Source organism: Sinohyriopsis cumingii, chromosome 1 (assembly GCF_028554795.1).
Source record: "Sinohyriopsis cumingii isolate HCF-2022 chromosome 1, ASM2855479v2, whole genome shotgun sequence".
NCBI classification, from domain to species: Eukaryota; Metazoa; Mollusca; class Bivalvia; order Unionida; family Unionidae; genus Sinohyriopsis; species Sinohyriopsis cumingii.
The window spans coordinates 55,039,662-55,062,849 of NC_142961.1; the positions used below are offsets into that span (position 1 = coordinate 55,039,662).

Sequence of the window (23,188 nt, forward strand, 5' to 3'; positions counted from 1 at the left end):
ATGTAATTTGTACTATATAAGTTGTACTATGAGAGCATTTGAAAATGAACTTCACGTTTGACTTCTATATCCATTTTATAGGTATTCTGACACAAAGATATATATATATATATATATATATATATATATATATATATATATATATATATATATATATATATATATATATATCTATATCTATATATATATATATATATATATATATATATATATATATATATATATATATATATATATATAAGAGGTAGCAGAATGCTGAAAAACTACAAAAAGAACCATAAAAGCTTCATACTTTCTACTTGGTAGCAGGTGCAACATAACAACGGGGTTAATTCCTCTCCTTTCGTCTCCGTCCGCTGAAAGAAGTGACTCGCCTTTTACGAGAGTCACAGCCAGGCAGGCACATTTGGTGTCGTAGTCTATGTGCAGCCATATCTTTCCGTTGATCTGCTTGACGTCTCTTTTAATTTCAATCTGAATACGGAAATAAACGAGTATATAGTCTGACCTACGTGACAGAGGCTTGAATTATATGTTTATTATCTGGCCTTAGTCTGGCATGAAATACGTGTAGTGGTGTGGATTCGTATAGCTATAATTAGTCCTTACGTTACGCTAAAATGTATGCTCAGCAATACCAATATTTAGAGTAGTCAGGTTCTGGGGATGATTTGTCGGACTGTATTTTTAGCGGACCAGACACTCATAAATATTAGTGAAAGCTTACTACGCATGGTCACTTTAATAATCCTATAGACATCCCAAAAATCTACGACTGCTGATACTGTATCATTCCCATAGAAATCTCAAAGTCAAACCGATTTTCAGGCAAAAACTATCAATTATAGGGTTTTCCATCAAAATATAGGTTGACTATTGGAATACAGGAGTTCTTAAAATATAGGAACTTTATATGAATCACTGTTTATTTCACATAAATATTTATTTTTCAAGCAATGATTACCTTTTTTGTCTGCCGTATCATTAATCAGATTATAAATGCATAAAACCAGCAATTTTCATTACAACTCTTGGTAGTATGTTCATTACAACTTGCAGAAATATGTTCCATTTAACGACATATAACTCTTACTTATATAAATGGCATTAACCTCTAGCCTCCCATATGATTTTTACATTTGAAACAATTATTTTAATTTTCCAAACATATTAATTATGACTTAACTAAATTGTGAAACCATACATTTTTAAATATGAATTACATGTAATGTTTTAAATATGAATTACATGTAATGTTTTAAATATGAATTACACGTAATGTTTTAAATATGAATTACACGTAATGTTTTAAATATGAATTACACGTAATGTTTTAAATATGAATTACACATAATGTTTTAAATATGAATTACATGTAATGTTTTAAATATGAATTACATGTAATGTTTTAAATATGAATTACACGTAATGTTTTAAATCAATGTTACTGCACGAATGCGATTGTACGGAGCGAAATCATGCAGAATTTCTAGGTTCAACATTAGAAAGCAGTCCATACACAAATATGAAATAAAGAAATTTACTGTAAATATTTATTCTCATTATTTAAATGGTTGCCACAGAACCCCAGTTTACACTGAACTCTACATCAGTATATGAAACATTGTCCACGAGGAAATAATATTAACTGAAACAAAAAAAAACTTTGTTTCATTTGTACATTCTGAACATTCTAAAACTGAAAACATAATTCAAAACCAAAAGCGACAGGCAGTGGTGTCTAAAACTGTGTTTAAGTTGTCCAATTATACAGCCTTATCTCATGGTATTTTAAATTGTGTCTAAGTTGTCCACTTGTACAGTCCTAACCATGGTATTTTCAACTGTGTCTACGGTGTCCAATTATACAGCCTTATCTTATGGTATTTTAAAACTGTGTCTAAGTTTTCCAGTTGTACAGTCTTATTTCATGGTATTTTAAATTGTGTCTAATTTGTATAATTGTATAGCCCCATACAATGGCATTTCAAATTTTGTTTTAGTTGTCCAATTGTACAGGCTTAACCGTGTTATTTTAAATTGTGTCTAGGGTGTCCAATTGTACAGTCTTATTTCATGGTATTTTAAATTGTGTCTAAGTTGTCCAATTATACAGCCTTGTCTTATGGTAGTTAGAAACTGTGTCTAAGAAGTGTAAAATTGTACAGCCTTATCTTATGGTATTTTGAAATTGTGTCTAAGTTGTCCAGTTATACAGACCTAACCTTGGTATTTTAAATTGTATCCAAGTTGTCCAATTATACAGCCCTGTCTTATGGTATTTTGAAACTGTGTCCAAGTTGTCCAATAGTACATCCCTATCCCATGGCATTTTAAATTGTGTCTAAGTCGTCCAATTTTACAGACCTATCCCATGGCATAATAAACTGTGTCTAATTTGTCCAATTATACAGCCTTATCGTATGGCATTTAAAATTGTGTCTAAGTTGTCCAGTTGTATAGTCCTAACCATGGTATTTTAAATTGTGTCTGGGGTGTCCAACTGTACAGACTTGTTTGATAGTATTTTAAATTGTGCCTAAGTTGTCCAATTACACAGCCTTATATCGTGGCATTTTAAAGTGTGCCTAAGTTGTCCAAGTGTATAGTCCTAACCATGGAATTTAAATTGTGTATAGGGTGTCCAGTTATACAGCCTTATCTTGTGGTATTTTGAAACTTTGTCTAAGTTGTCCAATTATACAGCCTTATTTCATGTGGTATTTTAAATTCTGAGTTGTCCAATTAAACAATATTATCTTATGGTATTTTAAAACTGTCTAAGTTATCCAATTATACAGCCTTATCTCATGCCATTTTAAAATGTGTCTGAGTTGTCCAATTGTACGGCCCTAACCATGGTATTTTAAAATGTGTCTAAGTTGTCCAATTATACAGCCTTATCTCATGATATTTAAATTGTGTCTAAGTTGTCCAATTATACAGCCTTATCTCATGGCATTTTAAAATGTTTCTAAGTTGTCCAATTGTACAGCCCTAACCAAGGTATTTTAAACTGTGGCTAAGTTGTCCAATTACACAGTCTTCTCTTATGTTATTTTAAAACTGTGTCCAATTTGCTCAAGTATACAGCCCTAACCATGGCATTTTCAAATTGTATCTCTCTTGTTCAAGTATACAACCCTAATCCACGGTACAGTGTGATTAAAAGTGTTACTTTTATTTTTAAAAACGTTATTTTTGAGTTTATACTTTTACATTTTCATCTTAAAGCGTGTTTTGAAGTCGCATTTTAAAGCTTATATTTTTCTTATAATAATTCATGAAGAATTTTGTTTTCATTATTTTATATTTCCTTATGTCTATTTATACATTAAAAGCAATTTCATTTTACAAATTTTCAAACAATGTCACTAATACAACCCACGGAAAAGCTTGACTAAATTATACACACCGCAGGTCTAATTTTATTTCTGTTTCAATTTTTAAAAATAAATAATCAATATTGTTTTATATAAAGTAGTTTATCTCTAAATTTGTCAAAACCGTCTGTTTTATAAACTGGACTATAATTCGCTATGCATACCGAGTGTACAGAACTAGTGCATTCAATATATTATACAATGACAAGTAAAATATAGACAAATAAAAAAGAAATATTGTAGAAAAGTAAATAATTAATGACGTTATCTGATGATATATTAAAATTATTGCTAAGCTGCACGCCACTATATGTACCTGATGCGCCTGTCTTTTGGATAGAAAAGTTTGACACTGTACTAGGGATAGATGAAGATCTAGACGTTATTATAATGGGGAATTTAAATGTAGACTACTTAGGTTGCAAGAATGCAAGATGGCTAACCACGATCGAATCACTTGGATTATCTCATCATGTTGCCTCACCTACAACATTCACATTAACACGAAGTACACAAATTGGTTGTGTTTATGGTAATAAATCAAAGAATATCAGTAAATGACCATTATCATATTTGTTTTGCACACAAAGTAAATAGTAAAGAATGTGAGATGCTTCAAAAACTTAAATGTTGACATTTTTAATCTGACCTATTGTGTGTAGGCAATGTAGAAGACCCAACTGAAGCACGTGGAACCTAGTAAACTACTGTAACTCTGTTTTAGATCGACATGTGTTACAAAAACAAAAGGAATGTGAAGCTTACATTTCTCACAATCGACATCAATGGACCGGACATAATAGTCAAGGATTGGCACAACTATAAGTTCTACCGTACGTACGATATAGCAATACAGTTATTTCCTTCTACTGAATATATAGTTATTAAAAATTTGTTTGTTTTCCATGCCATTAACCAACTATTTTCCCAATTATAACATTTTAGAAATGTATTGTTTTTAAGTGGAACTTACATACATCTCGACAAAATAGCTTAAAATTAAAGGAATCCATAAATTTTAGGAATGTACAGGAATATAACACCATATGTGAAATATCGTACAACAATAAAGGTGGACTGAGTCTAAATGTGGCAATGTTCTGAGTGAATATTTATTAAACATATTGAACAATGTGTGGACGAAGAATCTATAGGCAATATGTTTATTATTTCTGATTTTAGTATAACGAATGATTTGCGTTTTAATGTGGATTTTGTATTCAAAGGTATAATTAAATTGGACAGGAAAGTACAAACCAGAAGTGGTTAAGTGTCTGATAAGTTATCAAATAGTCAGGATGCTAAATGTAATAAAGACTATTCTTACAATGTACGAGATTTGATCTAATCATTAATAAACACTGGAGTAGATTGGAAGATCTAGACATGTGACAAATAAGTCTTTATACTTACAGGTGTTTTGGGAAGCAAGCGCCGTTTTGGCTTGTTTAAAACCAGACCATCTGGTGGCAGAGGGTCTTTAACGTCTACAGTTTCTGGAAGAGATATGGAAAGACATTTACAAGCAGTTGCGTTAAAATGATCAAATATGTGTTGCAACCACCCATGCAATCCCCAAAATCAATGTGGGGGGAGGGACGGCAATGAGGGCTCACAATTTCCGTTTTATTATGAGGGAGACCCAGAGTTAAGTTTTATGGGGATGCAGAAGTGTTATGTTACGCCGTTACGCCACTGCTTTCTAGGTAGATGGCATTCTGAGAGGAAGAAACATCTGTTTGCCAATCATTATCAGTTAAATTAGTTTCCTATTTAAAGCGTAAGAACAAATAAATAGGTTATTTTTATATAATCCTGTTTCGAGACCTATGTCTTTATTGTAGACTCTAAAGGCATGCTGAAAGTGTTTGTTTAAGAAGATTATTATAATTTCCAGATGTATATTAATTTGTTTTTTACATCGGCTAATTTCTCTTTCATCTTGTTCTGTAAGGTGTTGTTCTGAATTGATATGCATCATTTTAAGCAATAAATTTTCAGTGGCTCAGTTTTATTTCTCAAAATGAGATATTTTATTTTTCGTTCATTTTGCTCATTTTGCTACAATTGTTTTGCACTAGGCTGTCATCAATAATTAAACTTCACTCAAAACATCTTTAATTATTTTGAAAATAGTCTTGTTTTATCTTTGAGTAAAAGCTCTTTTCTCGAGAACGAAAAAGTTTCCAGCGGTACAATTTGTGTTAATCACGGAACTATTTTGGTCCATTTCTATGTTGCATCTAACAAAAACTTCATTATCGTCATATAGCTATAATGGTCACTTTCTGTTACCTTGGCATTTAACAAAACCCCATTACTTTCGTAGAGTTTTTTGGTTCCTTTGAACTACCTTTGCGTCTTACAAAACACCCATTATTGTCATACAGCTATTTTTGCCCCTTTAATCAACCTTTGATCCTCACAACACACCATTATTTTCATAAGGCTATTTTGGCTTCTTTCTGTTAACTTTGCGTCTTACAAAACCTCATTATTTTTAAAGAGCTATTTTGGCCCCTTTCTACTAGCTTTGCGTCTCACAAATCCCCTTATTTTCATACAGCTATTTGGCCCCTTTCTACTATCTTTACAATTTACAAAATCCCTTTATTTTCATAGAGCTATTTGGCCCCTTTCTACTACTTTTGCGTCTTATAAAACCCACTTATTTTCATATAGAGCTATTTTGGCCCCGTTCTACTACATTTGCGTGTCACAAAACCCCCTTTTTCATACAGCTATTTGGCCCTTTTCTACTACATTTGCCTTTTACAAAACCCTTTATTTTCATACTACCTTTGCGTCTTAAAAAGCCCCTTTTTTCATAGGACTATCTGGCCCCTTTCTAATACCTTTGGGTTTTACAAACCCACTTTTTTCATATGGAGCTGTTTCGGTCCCGTTCTACTACTTATTCGTCTTTCAAAACCCCATTATTTTTATAGGACTATTTTGGTCCCTTGCTGCTACCTTTGCGTCTAACAAAACCTCTTATTTTCATATACCTATTTTGGACCCTTTCTAGTATCTTTGCATCTCACAAAAACCCCTTATGTTTATAGAGTATTTTGACCCCTTTCTGCTACATTTGTATCTCACAAAACCCCTTATTTTCATAGAGTAGTTTGGCCCCTTCCTACTACCTTTGCATCTCACAGAGTATTTTGGCCCCTTTCTACTACCTTTGCGTCTCACAAAAACCCCTTATTGTCAGAGCATCTTATGCATGATAATATAACAGCTCAATGTGAGACGACGTTTGGAGAATATTGGTGACAATGATCAAATAATTGCTATCTTCCTTTTTATATCAGCAATTTTCACATTTTAGAGATACTATGTTACAACTGCAACCTTACCAAAAAACCAATAATGTTTTAGAAATTAATATTTACCTTCTATTATTTCAAGTAGAAGACTGAATTACTATATATACCTGTCTACTTACCAGAACTAATAATAACTGGATATTTTGTTCTCTCCTGGTTTACTTGAACAATTCTGGAAAATCGGAAATTAAAACTGAGAAGATAAGAACAGACATAACAGAAACAGTACTTTAAAAAAAATAATGAAAGGAGAGGGGACAGCGTAAACAAATTACATGTACTATATTATCTGAATTAAGAGTTTGCAAACTTTGTAAACAGAACATACGTTATATGATCTTGGATATTTCTTAATTAATATTATTATTACGATTTAACTAGACCTTTCAACATAGATTTAAAATGCAGTTTCCTCTTCAGATGCCTTGTTTGTCAGCATATAGATACGATCATCACATATTTGAAACGGTATTTTATGTGAAAGAGCCAAGTCAAGATGTTCACGTAACAAGAACTGTGAGCTGTTTGTACAGAGAATAACGTAAAGATCTGTATTGTGTTCTAACCGGCCAAATTTATAGCGGTCGGAAACGATCCATGAAAGAACACTTTTGAAAAGAATACATGTAAAATAAGCTTACTCATTTTGATGGCGAAACACCAGGATTTGAACGATGCTACCAGATTGATTCTTGATTTCATTCACTTCTTCAAACGTTACATCATTTAGAGACCTACCATCCCACTGAACAACTTGGTCCCCTGCAATATCAGTGGATATATAAAATGTTCAAGTGTATGAACAACATACTGCTGGTGAATACAAATGACATTTAATAATTGGATAATCAGACAACGGAGGTGGGGACAATTAGAGCACAAATTGGTGTGTACATAATATTATCTTCACACCTAAGGCTAACTAAAGGAAACTATTACAAACTTAAATATTACAAACTTATGTATTTGTGGTATGTATTATTGGAAAAGAAGAATTCGCTACCAACTTCTTGTTTAGATTTAATTTGGAAATAAAATATTCCTTAAGTAATAATTAGTTATGTTTAGTAACCTATTCTAAATTCGTATTCTATTTTAAATTTAGTAAAATGCATTTTTTCAAAATGATTGTTGCATTAATCGCAACTATTTAATTTTATACTCACTGGCTATCATGAAGTTAATCGAGATTTAACAAACTGTATTACATTCTAAAAGGCAAAACTATCTGTATACCATTCTCAAAGGCAGAACTATCTGTATTACATTCTAAAAGGCAGAAATTAATCGTATATGTATTTCGTGCATTTGAAATATAAAGGCTTTATAGATGTAACTCTAGAATGTAGAATTATATATATATATATATATATATATATATATATATATATATATATATATATATATATATATATATATATATAATTTAAATAGAAATGTTCGTTCCACGAGTCAGAACAGCTCTGTTTTTTTCCTTACAGCGATTCCGTACCTCATTCTCCAAGATGTATCCGTATCGACACCATTATGGGTGACACCCTTATTAAGAAAGCCGGAACTCTTTCTTCTTCTTCTTCTTCTCTCTCTCTCTCTCTCTCTCTCTCTCTCTCTCTCTCTCTCTCTCTCTCTCTCCATGGGCAAGGACATTTCTTAACTTATGAGTAATCCCTTATAGCAAGAAATGAGAAGACGGTTATGATATAACCCTTATCATAACACTAGATTCTAGATACTTAAGTCTTCATTGGGATTCAGGATAGTTTTGATATGGCAGTACTCGGGGTGGGGGGATTTATTCATTTTGCTTGAAACTAGATTTATAATACGGTCGATTCAGATATTGTCCACACTTGTTAAACAGGAAATAACTCCAGGTGACCATCTCTGCTTACCTTATGGCTATAGTGCGTTTAAAAAAAATCAGCATTCTCAAAGTTCATTGTCGAATGACTGATATGAGGGACATACTGTTTGCTTTATCATCCGAGTTGTCCATTAAAAGCGTGAATAGCGTCCAAATAATCGGTGTTATTGGATTGTTACTGTACATATGCATTGTATTTACTTTGGTTATTATATGAAACATACCATTGCGTTATGGCGCGCGTGGTAAGCTTTATCATAACTATGGTATATACAGATTTGCAAACGCTTCCCTTTCCTATACTAAGCAGCCTGAAAAAAGTTGAGAATATCAGATTTCGAGTGAGATAAAACATTACTGCATTTCATTAACATACCTTTGGGAAAAGGAAGCATCGGCTTATAATATACAGCTGAATAGTGTTCCTAAATCCCAAACCTTTTAATGGTATAATTTTATCCCCACTGATTCTTAAGAGCTGGATAATATTTCGACCAACTTTTTAACAACAAATTACTCATTTTAGAAACTTATTTAAATCGGCATAGTGTTACAAACTTCCAATTACACAGCTGACTTAAGAGATAAAAATATAATATCATGGACTAGTATTTAGTAATAGACTATGTAGTACTCATGTCCTACCTGATCGAATGCCCTGCGTATCAGCAGGACCATTTTTCATCACCATGGTTACATATGCTCCTGTTAATCCATCAGAGCCAATCTTGCCACCCACAACGCGCATGCCCAAACCAGCAGCTGGAGAAAGAAAATGTGGACAACTTTTCAATTCTTCATCATCTCAACATTTCCTGAGTTTAAAGCTTATATAGTGCCCTAAAGGCTTATATAGTGGCCTAAAGGCTTATATGGTGGCCTAAAGGCTTATATGGTGGCCTAAGCCTCGTATATCACACAAAAGAGTGAGCATCTGAGACAGAGTAAATATTTAAACTTGCAGTCTCACCGTTTCATGAGTACCAGATAAAAACAAAACATGCAAATTTATGGCAAATCAATAACAACGCAGATTATCTCCAAACAAGTTGACCTCTTTGCGACGAAAATACTATCTTGATTGATATAAAGAATGAGCGCTTTCAGTGATTATAATATATTTTAGGTGTATATATAAGATAAAATATATTTAGATAACAATTTATAGTTAATACAAAAAATGTTGCTGTAAAAGAGGAAAATATCTCTGCAGTTTGACCAATCAGATAAGAATACTATAATGGTAATTTCACATACTGTTATATATCTTTATCAATTGATCAACACTTGACCTGAATATGACACTTGTCTTTTCACGTCATCCAATCCTTTCAAATATTACCCCCACCCCACCCCATCTATCATACGTTTAATTATCTTGGCACCCATTTCAACACATGTCAAAACATGGGTATACTTTGCTGAAAGTTTCATTTGCATGAGTAGTGATGCAGTATCCATTTTCCTGCGGTCAGGAAGGTTTGTGAAAACCGAGGATGGTTCTTCGTCATCTTCATCTTCGCACGGAGTCGCTAATTTTTAAGCTGAGCGATATACCAACGAGGATGCGGAAATGGTGAAGTGGTTGGGAGGGATTTTTATTAATGTGATCGGGTTAAGTATTCTCCAGGAAACACAGTTTACTTTAAAATTTTCCCAGCCGAATCCAACGAAGGTAATAAGCTGTGTTGAATTTAAATTGCGTCTGATGGTCATTTGGGCTGCCGCTACAGACCTACTAGATTCAAAGTTTGTCTCGGTGAAGATAAATCTCTGAGATAAAATTGGAGAGGACTACGCATGCCATCCAACAGCTGATATTATGTCTCAGACCGAAACGGTTTCGTTCAAACGCGTTGATGACATCCTTCATTTCGATAGGGTTTATGTGAAAAAGCTGATCCCCTGACTCCCACATGCCGCAGGTAGTAGGGAAGTCCCTTAACAGGTGGACACCCCAACGGTTCGCAGTGGCGTTGGTATATACTGTTATTTCCGCTTGGGGATTCTCAAGTGATATCCTTGGTATGAGTCAACCTGCGATGCGCCATTGAATCAGAAAATATTGTATCTCGTGGGTGATCACGAGGTTTTAATCGAGAGGCCTTGAAAACGGGTTCCATTAGTCCATCAAGGTCATCTATAAGGGGCACATTAAAGGACACGCACGCGGTATCAAGTCCGACATGCGTTCATAATCATAATCAAAGGAGCTGCAAGAACTCTCTCGCTCAAATCCAAGCCTTGTTGGAAACGGACTTGACCAGTTAAATGATCGGAACTACGTGAACACGAGGAAGCTGCACCAAATAGAGGATGGTGAGAAACTCCATACCCCGATGGACATAACGCTTAGAGGGATGAAGATCGAACTTGACCCAGCTCACTAGAAAACCTATGATTCAAAAGTGACAGGAAATTGTTTCTGCCTCTGAGGAGAATATAACTTACCATATCTTTTTGGAGGATGTCGTCCAAGTACGTATCAGTCGCTGTACATTAACAAGATATCGATGCAATCAAGTGGCTGATTTTTAGGTCAAAGGATAAGACTTTATGCTGATAAATCTTGTTGCGTTAAGAAAACGTAAAATAATTCCAATGAGCGGAGTGAATGGGAACGTATGAGTCTTTCAAACTGAGACTGACCGTATACTAATCCCTTGTGATGGAAAGACTCATCGATCTCGCCGTCACCATCTTGAATTTCGGTGGTATAATGTATTGGTTGAGAAGACTCTGGTCGATGATCAGCCTCAAGTTGCCATTCTCCTCCAGGATAAGAGAAAGCCTGGAATGAAACCCCTGATATTGTGATTTTCGTACAATCCCAACCAACCGTCTATCGATGAGAGACCTATCTGGTGTTCTAAAAAGAAGCGCCATTTTGTCAGTCTGACGTTATCTTTGGAAAGGGGGGAGGAAGAAAGAAGTTGGATAATGAAATTCGAAGCCCCTCCGAAATGTCCTTGATCATCTATTCGTTCTGAGGAAATAGAGTGATCCAATGAGACTGGAATTTCAGGAGTCGGGCTTCCACTGGTAGGTCGTCTGGGGGTGGGGTTCTCAGGTGAACCTTCCCAATTAGCAGGCTTGGTGGTGGAGAAACAAAGTTTATTCCCTCCCTTGTAAGGTTGCTTGTTAAACTGGCTAGGTTGATGCCTCCCGGAATTATGGAATCTGAATCGAAAGTTTGACTGAAAAGATCACTTTTAACTGGCCCGCCTCTCGTTCCTCCGCTGTGGTAGGGGCGGATTGGATTTAAAAGCCTCTGCTGGTTCGGAGGAGAGTTGGAGGGCCAGTTCCTGAGCTGCATGCCTGCAGACGTCTTCAGTTTGACCCCTATAGCGAGCCAAACGGGATCATGCCATAAACCATTTTATCACATAGTCGGTACTCTTTGTCCATAGAGTGTGCAGTTTTATATGAACATATCACTTTATGTAATTCTGATTGGTCCTGATAAGCCCATGAAATTATTGTGCAGTGTTCTCTTTACTGATTGGCTGCGATCGTGGGAAAACCTTTTTAAACCCGCCTTCTCGAATATTTTGTTATCGTTGAAAATTGTTGGCCGCCATTATTTTAGTTGACTCGCGAAAGGGAATTCGGGAAAATACTCTCTTCTATTTCAATATTGCCAATTTATCAAACCAGGTATTTGTTACGTTATGTAAAACACATCATAGCATTAAAAAGGGCAAAACCCCCAAGACAAGAACAAATACAGCAAGTAAAACTACGGTATTGCTCAGATGATCGAGAGGGTGGGGGTGGGGATAGAGGGGCGGTATATCTGTAGCGTGGAATCCACCCTATATACAAGCTTGGTTTAAATGTGAACTTACTGAAGTAAATAAATTTACCTTTGTTCACAGAAGAATATAGACATAAGCCGGTCTCCCCAACTAACAAAACTTTACCCAATTCAGCATAATTACGCGGCAAAAATGTGATGCAAGTCCGACTTAAAAAGAGATTGTTTACATCTTCTGTACAATCTAATGTTCCAAACCAAATACTGCACGAATCCAATCACAAATACATTACAATAAATATGTGTATTTCTGTATCCAGTAATCTTCTTTTCACAAAAGTATCGCAACAATGTAATGGTTTTGTTGTGATGTGCAATTTCAACGTAAACACTGGCACTGTGTTGTTTAGGCCAACTCAAACCGATACTGTGCACTGTATCAAACAATGTGACATCACACGCATTGGACATTATTTAACCTGTTCTAGCAAGTGATAGAAAAAAAGGGTAAAAGGTTTATCTGAATTTAATAACTGTGTCTTTGTCTACTGAACCATACAACGCAACTAACTGTTCAAAGACGGTAGATTGCAAAATATCAACGTTTTCTTCCCCCCATTTTCGCTAAAGTAACTTTAGCTGAGGGTTTAATGCTCACAAGAGATGCTGATTCCGGATGTAGGCTTAAGATATCGACGTTATATTTGCGAGATCTGTTTATTTTGTCTTTTCCTTTCGATGCTTTCTTCAATACTGCAGTGCAGACTTCATTCGACCACCGAGCGCACATGATGCTTGGTAGAGATATAGTACATTTAATACATCCTAAATAAGACTCGCTTGAGTGTATCTTCCTTTGCCCTAAATGTCTGGCATTTAATTCACTTGGTCGACATGTTTTAATAATCGACGAGAGAGAGAGAGAGAGAGAGAGAGAGAGAGAGAGAGAGAGACAACATAATTAACAATTCAGCATGTTAAGAAGTCCCTTTTACAACATCCATTACTAACAGAGTAAGCGACAATAGGCAGTAACGCGATAAACCGTGAATGACAACATGCGTTAACGAAAGCGTGTTATACACGTGGTAGAAGTGGACGAAGTCCACGAATGTGATTCATTCGCCCAAAACATTTGTAAAAAATATGTATACAACATAAAGAGGAAAGATTAATACAACAACAAAAAATTCCGAATTCCTGGGTGGGTGGCTAATTTTGACACTGACATTGGCATGCGTAGCTGGGAGGCATCACGTACAAAATTGACAGTGCAGAAGCAAAGCTTAAAACTAGCGACAACTGGTGGTGGCAAGGGGAGGGAATCTGCAAGAATCATTGACCTTTGTCAAAATGAGATAGACAGAAAGACACATTTTCGTCTGTTTAGTATGGCTGGATTCGGGAGGTTGCAGGCTTATAGCCTAAACGTTCATGTGACCGGGAAACGTATTTGAAAGACAAATGTGCATCTACGGACGCAACAGTAATTGCTATACAGAGTCTGTACATGTATACTTTTGTATAACTAGTGATCTCTAACTAAATATACTAAGTATCAACTTACTTCGTTGACTTTTATCACTTTTATCTCGATGAAGAATGACCTGTCTTGGATTCGTGACGTTGCCACTACCTGCAAAGAAAACAACAAAAAAGCAAACAAAACACAAAGTACTGCATAGCTACATATCCCCGTACTTTGTAAGTTATGTTTAATTTCAAAACTGAAAGAAGTGTTCTCACTCTTCTATTTTTGGCAAATAAAAATTCTAAAGCTGTTTTATAAGGAAAATACCAATAAAGTATCCAGCTTGAATGCCGTAGAGCCAGTTGCTCGCATTGTTAGGTACGGACTAGCAGAACCACATAATCCCCACTCCAAAGACGCCAGTATATTTCTGCTTGGATAGAAACTTCTACAGGCAAAATATTTGTTCAAGTACTGATGGAAACCATCGCAAGATCCGCACTGTTTTGTTTTACTTTCAATCACCATTTCCACCCCAACCCCTACCCTCATACCCCACTCCCCCCATACTCAATAGATGAATTCATGATCCAAGACTTTTGTTATCATCTAGTCATCATCCTGAAATATGACATCCAGAATTACCATCCTCCTGAAACATCACATCCAGAATTACCATCTCCTGAAATATCACGTCCAGAATTACCATCCTCCTGAAATATGACATCCAGAATTACCACCCTCCTGAAATATCACATCCAGAATTACCATCTCCTGAAATACCACGTCCAGAATTACCATCCCATTTCAATCTGCATAGATGGCACTCAGGCTAGAAGCTCACATTCACAATACCAATGTAAACATGACCTTTTACCACTTTCCCAGCTTCCTCAGTGGACTGCAACCAGGATTTGAAATCTTCGTTGTCATCTAAAAATCTTTTTATAATAGGCGTAGAAGGAGTTCAGGTAAATAGTAGACACGAATGACGAACGGACGAATGGTTAAATGAACGACTTCTTTTTGACGAACGGACGTGCGGACGAACGACACACGGACAGACAAACACCAGCTGTTACAATATCTATGCAAAAATGAGGATATAATAAAACTGACATGACTCGTGTACAGGGCAATTTGCACACAATCTGAATTCCTTTTATAGTGTTCACTGCAATTATGATTTCTCACCTCAAATCTGGCCAGGAAAACTATCTATAGCAGGAGTACAAAACATTCAAATTCGGTAGATATTTAATATTTACTCCAAAATAAGAAACTTGCGAAAGCAATTTTTTTTTCGACAAAAATGTGTGGTTGTTATTTGTTAGAGGTAGTGAATAAAAATATTTACAGATACAGAACATTCAACAAGCAAATGAAAACTGTCTGTTCATACTGTAACACTAACAAGTAAATAAGAACTAATATCTACACTGTAACACCGAATAGTGAACGAAAACTAACGTATACTGTAACACTAACAAGTAAAAAAGAACTAATATCTACAATGTAACACCGAACAGTGAACGAAAACTAATGTATACTATAACACTAACAAGTAAATAAGAATTAATATCTACAATGTAACACCGAATAGTGAACGAAAACTAATGTATACTGTAACACTAACAAGTAAAAAAGAACTAATATCTACAATGTAACACCGAACAGTGAACGAAAACTAATGTATACTGTAACACTAACAAGTAAATAAGAACTAATATCTACAATGTAACACCGAATAGTGAACGAAAACTGATGTATACTGTAACACTAACAAGTAAATAAGAACTAATATCTACACTGTAACGCCCAACAGTGAACGAAAACTAATGTATACTGTAACACTAACAAGCAAAAAAGAACTAATATCTACACTGTAACACCGAACAGTGAACGAAAACTAATGTATACTGTAACACTAACAAGTAAATAAGAACTAATATCTACAATATAACACCGAATAGTGAACGAAAACTAATGTATACTGTAACACTAACAAGTAAATAAGAACTAATATCTACAATGTAACACCGAATAGTGAACGAAAACTGATGTATACTGTAACACTAACAAGTAAATAAGAACTAATATCTACACTGTAACACCGAACAGTGAACGATAATTAATGTATACTGTAACACTAACAAGTAAATAAGAACTAATATCTACAATGTAACACCGAATAGTGAACGAAAAATAATGTATACTGTAACACTAACAAGTAAATAAGAACTAATATCTACACTGTAACAGCCAATAGTAAACAAAAACTAATGTCAACAGCTACTGTAACACCAAACAGTGAACTAAAACTAATGTCCACAGATACTGTAACACCCAATAGTGAACGAAAACTAATGCTACATATACTGTAACACCCAATAGTGAACGAAAACTAATGTCAACAGCTACTGTAACACCCAATAGTGAACGAAAACTAATGTCAACAGCTACTGTAACACCCAATAGTGAACGAAAACTAATGTCGACTGATTCTGTAACATCCAATAGTGAACGAAAACTAATCTCTACAGATACTGTAACACCCAATAGTGAACGAAAACTAATGTCTACAGATACTGTAACACCCAATAGTGAACGAAAACTAATCTCTACAGATACTGTAACACCCAATAGTGAACGAAAACTAATGTCTACAGATACTGTAACACTCAATAGTGAACGAAAACTAATCTCTACAGACACTGTAACACCCAATAGTGAACGAAAACTAATCTCTGCAGATACTGTAACACCCAATAGTGAACGAAAACTAATGTCTACAGATACTGTAACACCCAATAGTGAACGAAAACTAATGTCTACAGATACTGTAACAGCAAGTGAAAGAAAGCATAACACAACGGATATATACATTTGATACAAAAATTGCAAATTATTTCATTAAAGTGTCTTCCTTGAAATATCATCATCTATGACATAATTTCTATTTTAAAAGGAGGGATTTTATTAGAGAAATTCCGAAACCTTCACGATTTGTAGTATTTGTTTGTCAGATGATAAAATGCAAGTTTTAAGTGTCCGAGTGTAATATATTTTCTGTACTGCCTAAAAGGCATTCATTATAGGAAAGTATTGCACTCTCATGTATTATATTACCTTCGAATTTGTTTTTGCGGTCAGAGCCAAGCATTTCGAAGATAATAATAATAATAATAATAATAATAATAATAATCAAAATGATGATGATGAGGAGGACAACGACGATGTTGACATAATGTCATAATCTTCCTGCTTCTTCTTCTCATCATGATCATCAGCCTCAGTACGACCAAAAACTACCGTAAAATCCACACCATCGTCATTATCATCATCATCGCAGGAAGCTCTCTATCGCCATTCGTTTTCTTCGTCGTCTTGTCCATTTCTGGGAGGTTATGCACTGTTATTTCTCATGAATTCACGCGGTAGCTTACATAATACAAATTATGTCATAGTGAATCATAGATGATAAAAACTTTTTTTTCATTTTTAATTTTACCTCGAAAAACGCGTTTTTTTACATTTTTTATTTTTTTTGCGTTTTTTATATTTGGTACTTCCATTTTTTTTTTATCATCGGCCATACAGGCGGTCCTCTGTCATACTCTAGATAACAAATATCGATCAATAATGAATCTATGATGCTAGCCTACGATACTTTACGTAAATATGCTACAACATCGTGTTGATATCTGGTAGTGTAGGCCAGGCGTGTATACATTTGTATTAATGAAACTTTAAAACTGGTATGTAGCGTGTAAGTAAGTAAAATATTGATTTTTGTGTTGCCTAAAAACTACTGGAACGTTTTTTTTTTCGTTTTTTATTTATTGAGAAAAAAATGCGTTTTTTTACATTTTTTATTTTAATTTTAACGTTTTTAACATCTATGTAGTGAATTATCGGTTAAATAAACATATATATATATATATATATATATATATATATATATATATATATATATATATATATATATATATATATATATATATATATACGCAATGCTGTGTCAGAAATTATTTTGAAATGTCTCGCAGGCTTCCGTATGCCTCTGATCTGTGCTGGAAGTACATGCAAATGTTATCATTTGCCGATGTATTACATATATAATCACTATGACATATTGTATATCCAAATTTTCAACATAATACGGTCAATGCTAAGTATTCATTCACAGGAAATGGAAGCAGTTTGCTCAACTATTTTATCTCGACGTTGAAGCATACTCATTAGCATAAGACATGCTAGCAAAGTTGGCAAATCAATTATGTTAAACAGTTCACTGATATCTAAAATGGAAGAGCTAACTCATTTGCCAATCTGCAACATCATGAAGTATTTAACATAAACGCTATTAAAACACGTATTACATTATATGAATTCCGAAATGGACACACACAATCTCTCTCTCTTTTACTCTTACTCGTTCTTCTCTCCATGGAATGAAGCTGTATATTTTCGCAATGTGACAAAGTCATCCGTCTGCTATGACTATTCACTCCCAATTCTTGCCGTTCCATTTGCGCTCTCAATGTATTATTGTAGTTCTGACTAGCATGATACTGTAAACGACGTTCTCTTTCTCTTTTTTGACACATTGCTTCGGAAGGGATTTTAGGTGATCTACGTCGTCTACGATGTTGATGACAACTTAAGGCAATATCTGGCGATAAACTGTTTATCTGAGCGTGTGAATTTTCTCGAACATCATCGAAACGCGACTGATGTGTTAGAAACTTCGGTTTCGACATTTTCTCATCATTGTTTATACGAGACGCGGAAGCTCTGGGCGGAGATGTATCTAATCTGGAAACATTTGAAACTGGACTCGGCGAAGAATGTCCTTGAATATCTGAACATTTTGTATCAGATAAAATACTGGATGAACTACTAAAGTACAAAGCATCTTGTCTTTTGATTTCACTCACATTAAGATCACAGACTTGTCTTCCACGCCTGCTTTCATCTGAATATACCTCATCGTCTTCTCTGGAACCCCGCCGTTGACCACTACTCTCTGTACATGTAGATTCCCATGAAACACGGCGACTATCTGAGGCAGAACTCTCAGTGAATAAAGGCACACTGTCACTGGACAAATATAGAACATTTTGATTTTCAACTTTGGAATCAGGATATGAAAGCCAGAAACTTTCTTCATTCGGGTACTTCAACACAACCTTGACCGCAGCCTCTTTCACACCAAAAGAATCTATGTCCTTTTCTGAATACGAATTGGTACTCGTTCGACTCCTACGGCTTTTCCTGCTGTATCTTTGTCTCCTACAAATTTGCCTTTCTTTGTGAAATTGTTCATCATCTATTTCTAAGTCTTCGTCAGGTTCAATAGGATCCCTCTCGTCATATGAATGATATCTCCTTGACCGTTTGCCAGGTGACCTGGGATTCCGGAGTCCTTGATCGAGTCTAGGATAGTCATAGTCAGTGAGCGCTTGAGTCTGGGTCCCCTCGCTGAAAGTAGCGTCGGTACCCGTTCCCTAAAATTAAAAAATCCATGATCAAAGTACCCTGAAAACATAAAAAAGGAATGCCGTCCCCAACGCAACCTAAATGACACTGTAAAGATCAGGCCTAAAATTCATGGAAATATTACGCTTGTTTACCTGATGTTTCATCATTAAACGTTTTGAAATTATTTCACTTTGGTAACATCAATAAGTTTGATTGGATAAAACTGAATCTAAGGTCAAGATCTATTCTAATTCTGCAGCAAGCTTTATCCTTTCGAACGGTGTGCTCCTGACCTGTTTATTAAAAAAGTAATTAATGCATAAAGATGGAAGATGATAACATTTTTCGATTTTTAAATAAATATTAATCTTGTACGTGTTGGGTGATTTGTTTTCTTCCCATCTGTGTCAATAACTGAAAGTCGTTCCAACAATGTAACGGGAAACAAACTTTCAATTACCTCGTTTACTATATGACTGAGGAGTGGGATATCAAACAAGGAAATTCTACACCGGCTGAATAATTGTGTGCACATAGGAACAACTTCAATTTGCAGACTTTTCTAAGGTTGTCTAATTTCATTCAATACAAACCAATACTTATGAAAGCACTTCTTCGTTCATGTAATTCAGCGTGCAAACAAGATGACGCTTTTAAAACAAAGATCTGAAATAAAGAATTTCATCTCTTCATGCAGTAATTTACAGTAAAAAATTTGTATCGCTACCAAGATCTCTTTTTATTACTTTGTATATTTTTTTTTGTTTCCTAAGTCTAGGCTTTTTTTTTACTAACGCATTGACCTGAAATCATCTGGGAGCATGCCAAAAAATATGGAAAGTGTTGACTGTCCCGTAAAAATAAATGTTCGCTAGCGAACTTTCCAGTATATTCGTACAAAAAGCTAACACGTGGCAGAGTGATAATAAGTGACTGATAGTTGCAATGTATCTCGAATGAACGCTAAATATATTGATCCATGACTCTAAACTCAAGGATAGATTTCCTTTGGGAACATAATAAATGGATTGGACATCACTTGAACGAATGCAAATGTCATGTACAAATTTAATTTCCCATTCTAGCTACATATTGTCCATTTCAATGCTTATTTATGACGGAGAAATACATCACCAGTACCACCCAAAATGAGCGCTTGCATATGAAGTTGTAAAGTAAGATGTTTAAGGTAGAATGACTAAAATCACGATTCCTGTAAGTCGAGGAAAAAAGCAGACAATACTCACGTCATTTTCTGACGATTCTATCTCCGAGAAACTAAGTTTCTTGCAGAATGAATGACTGTTGATGGAGGGCTGGGCGTTCGGACCGTGATACCAAGTTCCTGTCTTGGCCAGTAAATCACGTTTCATCAAACACATGTTGCAGATCCACTTACCTTTTACAGTCTAGAAAAAGACAAAAAGGGGTGGGTGGCTCAAAGGAAATAATCATATCCCTGTGAACGAAGATACATTGTTTTAAACAATCAAGTACTGCCTATTGGGATTAACCGTAGTGTTTGACTCTGCTACAGTATTAAGTTTCTGTGGTCTTAAGTACAATAACCAAGAAAGATCTAAACCAGTTTAGTAAAATTCAACAAATAATTTATTTCCATGGAATACAAAGTGAACATTTTAAAATATCTTACAGTATTGGGAATTAAATCTCAAATAGTCCTAAAAGATCTATCACAAGTTTCACAAGTCCTGAGTATTCAGATTGAGTTACAGTGGTGTTCCAAATTAACTCCAATCTTCATTTGCCTGGACCAGAGTTGACATGCTTGCTGTCTTGATGTATCTCTATGGTATAATCAAAATGTTTTGAAATAAATTCATAATACTAACAAAATAGTGATAGTCTGGAAGTCAAAGAGCAATTTTAATTCCAATGAATAATTTAAATTAAAAATTCTTCACAATTTAAATCTGAAGCTAAAGATATGAATTAATAATTCTAATATATGCAATCCTAATACAAAAGACTAAGACACAATGATAAAACCACAATTAGGGTCATTTCCACATCAAATTCATCAACAAGATCACTTCTAGAAACTTCCAAGGTCACAAGGCAACAAATATGTTTACATACATGTGATAATTATCTTAATATATGATCTACAATCTTAGACAAATATTAGCTATATAATATGTACTTACAGAGAAAGATATGTCAGGTATGCCAAAGAGCATTTATAATTCCAAACAATAGTTTTACTATAAGCAACCCTACACTCAATTATGGACAAAAGTCAATCAAATAATTCAAATTAAATATGCATAACAAGCTGTATGTTTCATCTAAAATGATGACACTTATTAGTGCTCATACTCCATTCCATATAAATTACATCAAGAGTCAGACATCATTGTTCCCGAATATTATTCGTTCAGCAGCAACAGCCAATTTACACAGATGCAGCCTATTGATTTGTTTTGAAGACAGGTATGCATCACTTGTTATCATCAGCCGTGGCATTGAGAATCGCATTTTTACTGAAACGCACAATGCTAAACAGGTGGGCAGCAAGGATCGCCTTGAATTGTCATGTTTATGTTTGAAAATAACAGGGGCCGCTTCGCTCAATCCTAAACGATAGAAAATGGACTTGTACAAGAGATGCCGTGGAATCGTCACTGTGACAAATAACAACAGCCTCGGACCAATTTTTATCCCTCATCGCGAATGAAACAAATAAGGTGCTATAGTGATAAGGGACTTACGCCATCTGAACATATTAGCAAGTATACAAGGCACAGACTGTAAAGCACCTCTGAAAACGTGAACAATACATACATTTCGCCTGGTAAGGCTTGTTACTGACAGCAGCCAATCTGCTTAGAGCATTGGTCTTGATATTTCTCTCAATTGGTTAGGGGTGGGGATCTAAACCTTCACTTAAAGATGAGCCACAAAATTTTCAAAAAATAAAACCTGGTGTCGTATAGAATTGCGATGTACCTGCTTAAAGTTTGAAGGAATAACAAACGAATGGACAAAGCTTCATTTCGGTACACAGTTTAGTTCATTCGTTTACTGTAATTTTATTATAATATGTAGTATACCTATCAAGATCAAAGCATAACACTTTGAAAGTTTTGGAAGGTCCAGATGACTGGTGGTAAGTCTTGCAAGAAATCTAAAACATCATGCAGATATCGTTTGATGCACAGCGTAGAAAATTATTTTGATCATCAATTATATGATTTTGTTTTTCTTGCCATTTCCAATAATTAAGTTTATTGTTAGTGTATTGATATGAGAAATGAATGTCTATTGTTTCTCTAACGAATTGAATAAAAGAGAAAATTACTCTATTTTTCTTTGGATTCCATTCGGGTCTTAAATACGATCCGCACCTATTACACACTCGTTTGTGACATTCGTAACATGCCTTGCCAATGCCATCTGCAAATTTAGTTTTGTAACACAGTCTGCACAGCCGCAAATCCAAATGTTTAAACTTCCCTTTAAGACTTTCTTGTCTTTTTACCTGCTCCTGGAAATGCAGTAGTTCTTCGGCTAGTGTTCTGCAATAAAATTGTATAATATTATCATTTCATACTCAATTTGTCCAGTTTATGAACAAAAATGTATGTAATTGCCGTCTAGCTCCTCCATTTATTTTCAAAACAGCAATTCCTCAGAAAACCAGTATCAAAATAGCAGCTACTTCGCGCGCTTTCAACAACATCAAAAACATACAGTTTACCTATCTCCACCATATTCACTGTCCGTCGATATGACTGAAAAAAAATTGTTAAAGCTACGTTAAAAATCAAAATCACACACACACACACAACACACAACACACAGAATCCTGATCTGTCGTCTAATGACAGGCTTGGGACTACCCTGTTTTCCTGAAAGCACACGTGGAGTGAACAG

The 23,188-nt window shown here is 34.9% G+C and overlaps 1 protein-coding gene across 1 annotated transcript in view; it reads right to left on the bottom strand.

Annotated features, from left to right (window-relative positions):
* The window catches only part of LOC149806895 (regulating synaptic membrane exocytosis protein 2-like), a 228,986-nt gene that overhangs the window by 58,793 nt on the left and 147,005 nt on the right, over positions 1–23,188 (bottom strand). The window contains exons 4-12 of the mRNA XM_089959250.1: positions 22,614–22,830; positions 20,539–20,700; positions 18,243–19,317; positions 13,904–13,972; positions 9,225–9,341; positions 7,357–7,477; positions 6,835–6,887; positions 4,797–4,879; positions 293–474 (exon numbers count right to left, since the gene is read on the bottom strand). Coding sequence (XP_089815376.1) covers positions 293–474; positions 4,797–4,879; positions 6,835–6,887; positions 7,357–7,477; positions 9,225–9,341; positions 13,904–13,972; positions 18,243–19,317; positions 20,539–20,700; positions 22,614–22,830 — 2,079 coding nt within the window. The remainder of the gene's footprint in view (positions 1–292; positions 475–4,796; positions 4,880–6,834; positions 6,888–7,356; positions 7,478–9,224; positions 9,342–13,903; positions 13,973–18,242; positions 19,318–20,538; positions 20,701–22,613; positions 22,831–23,188) is intronic.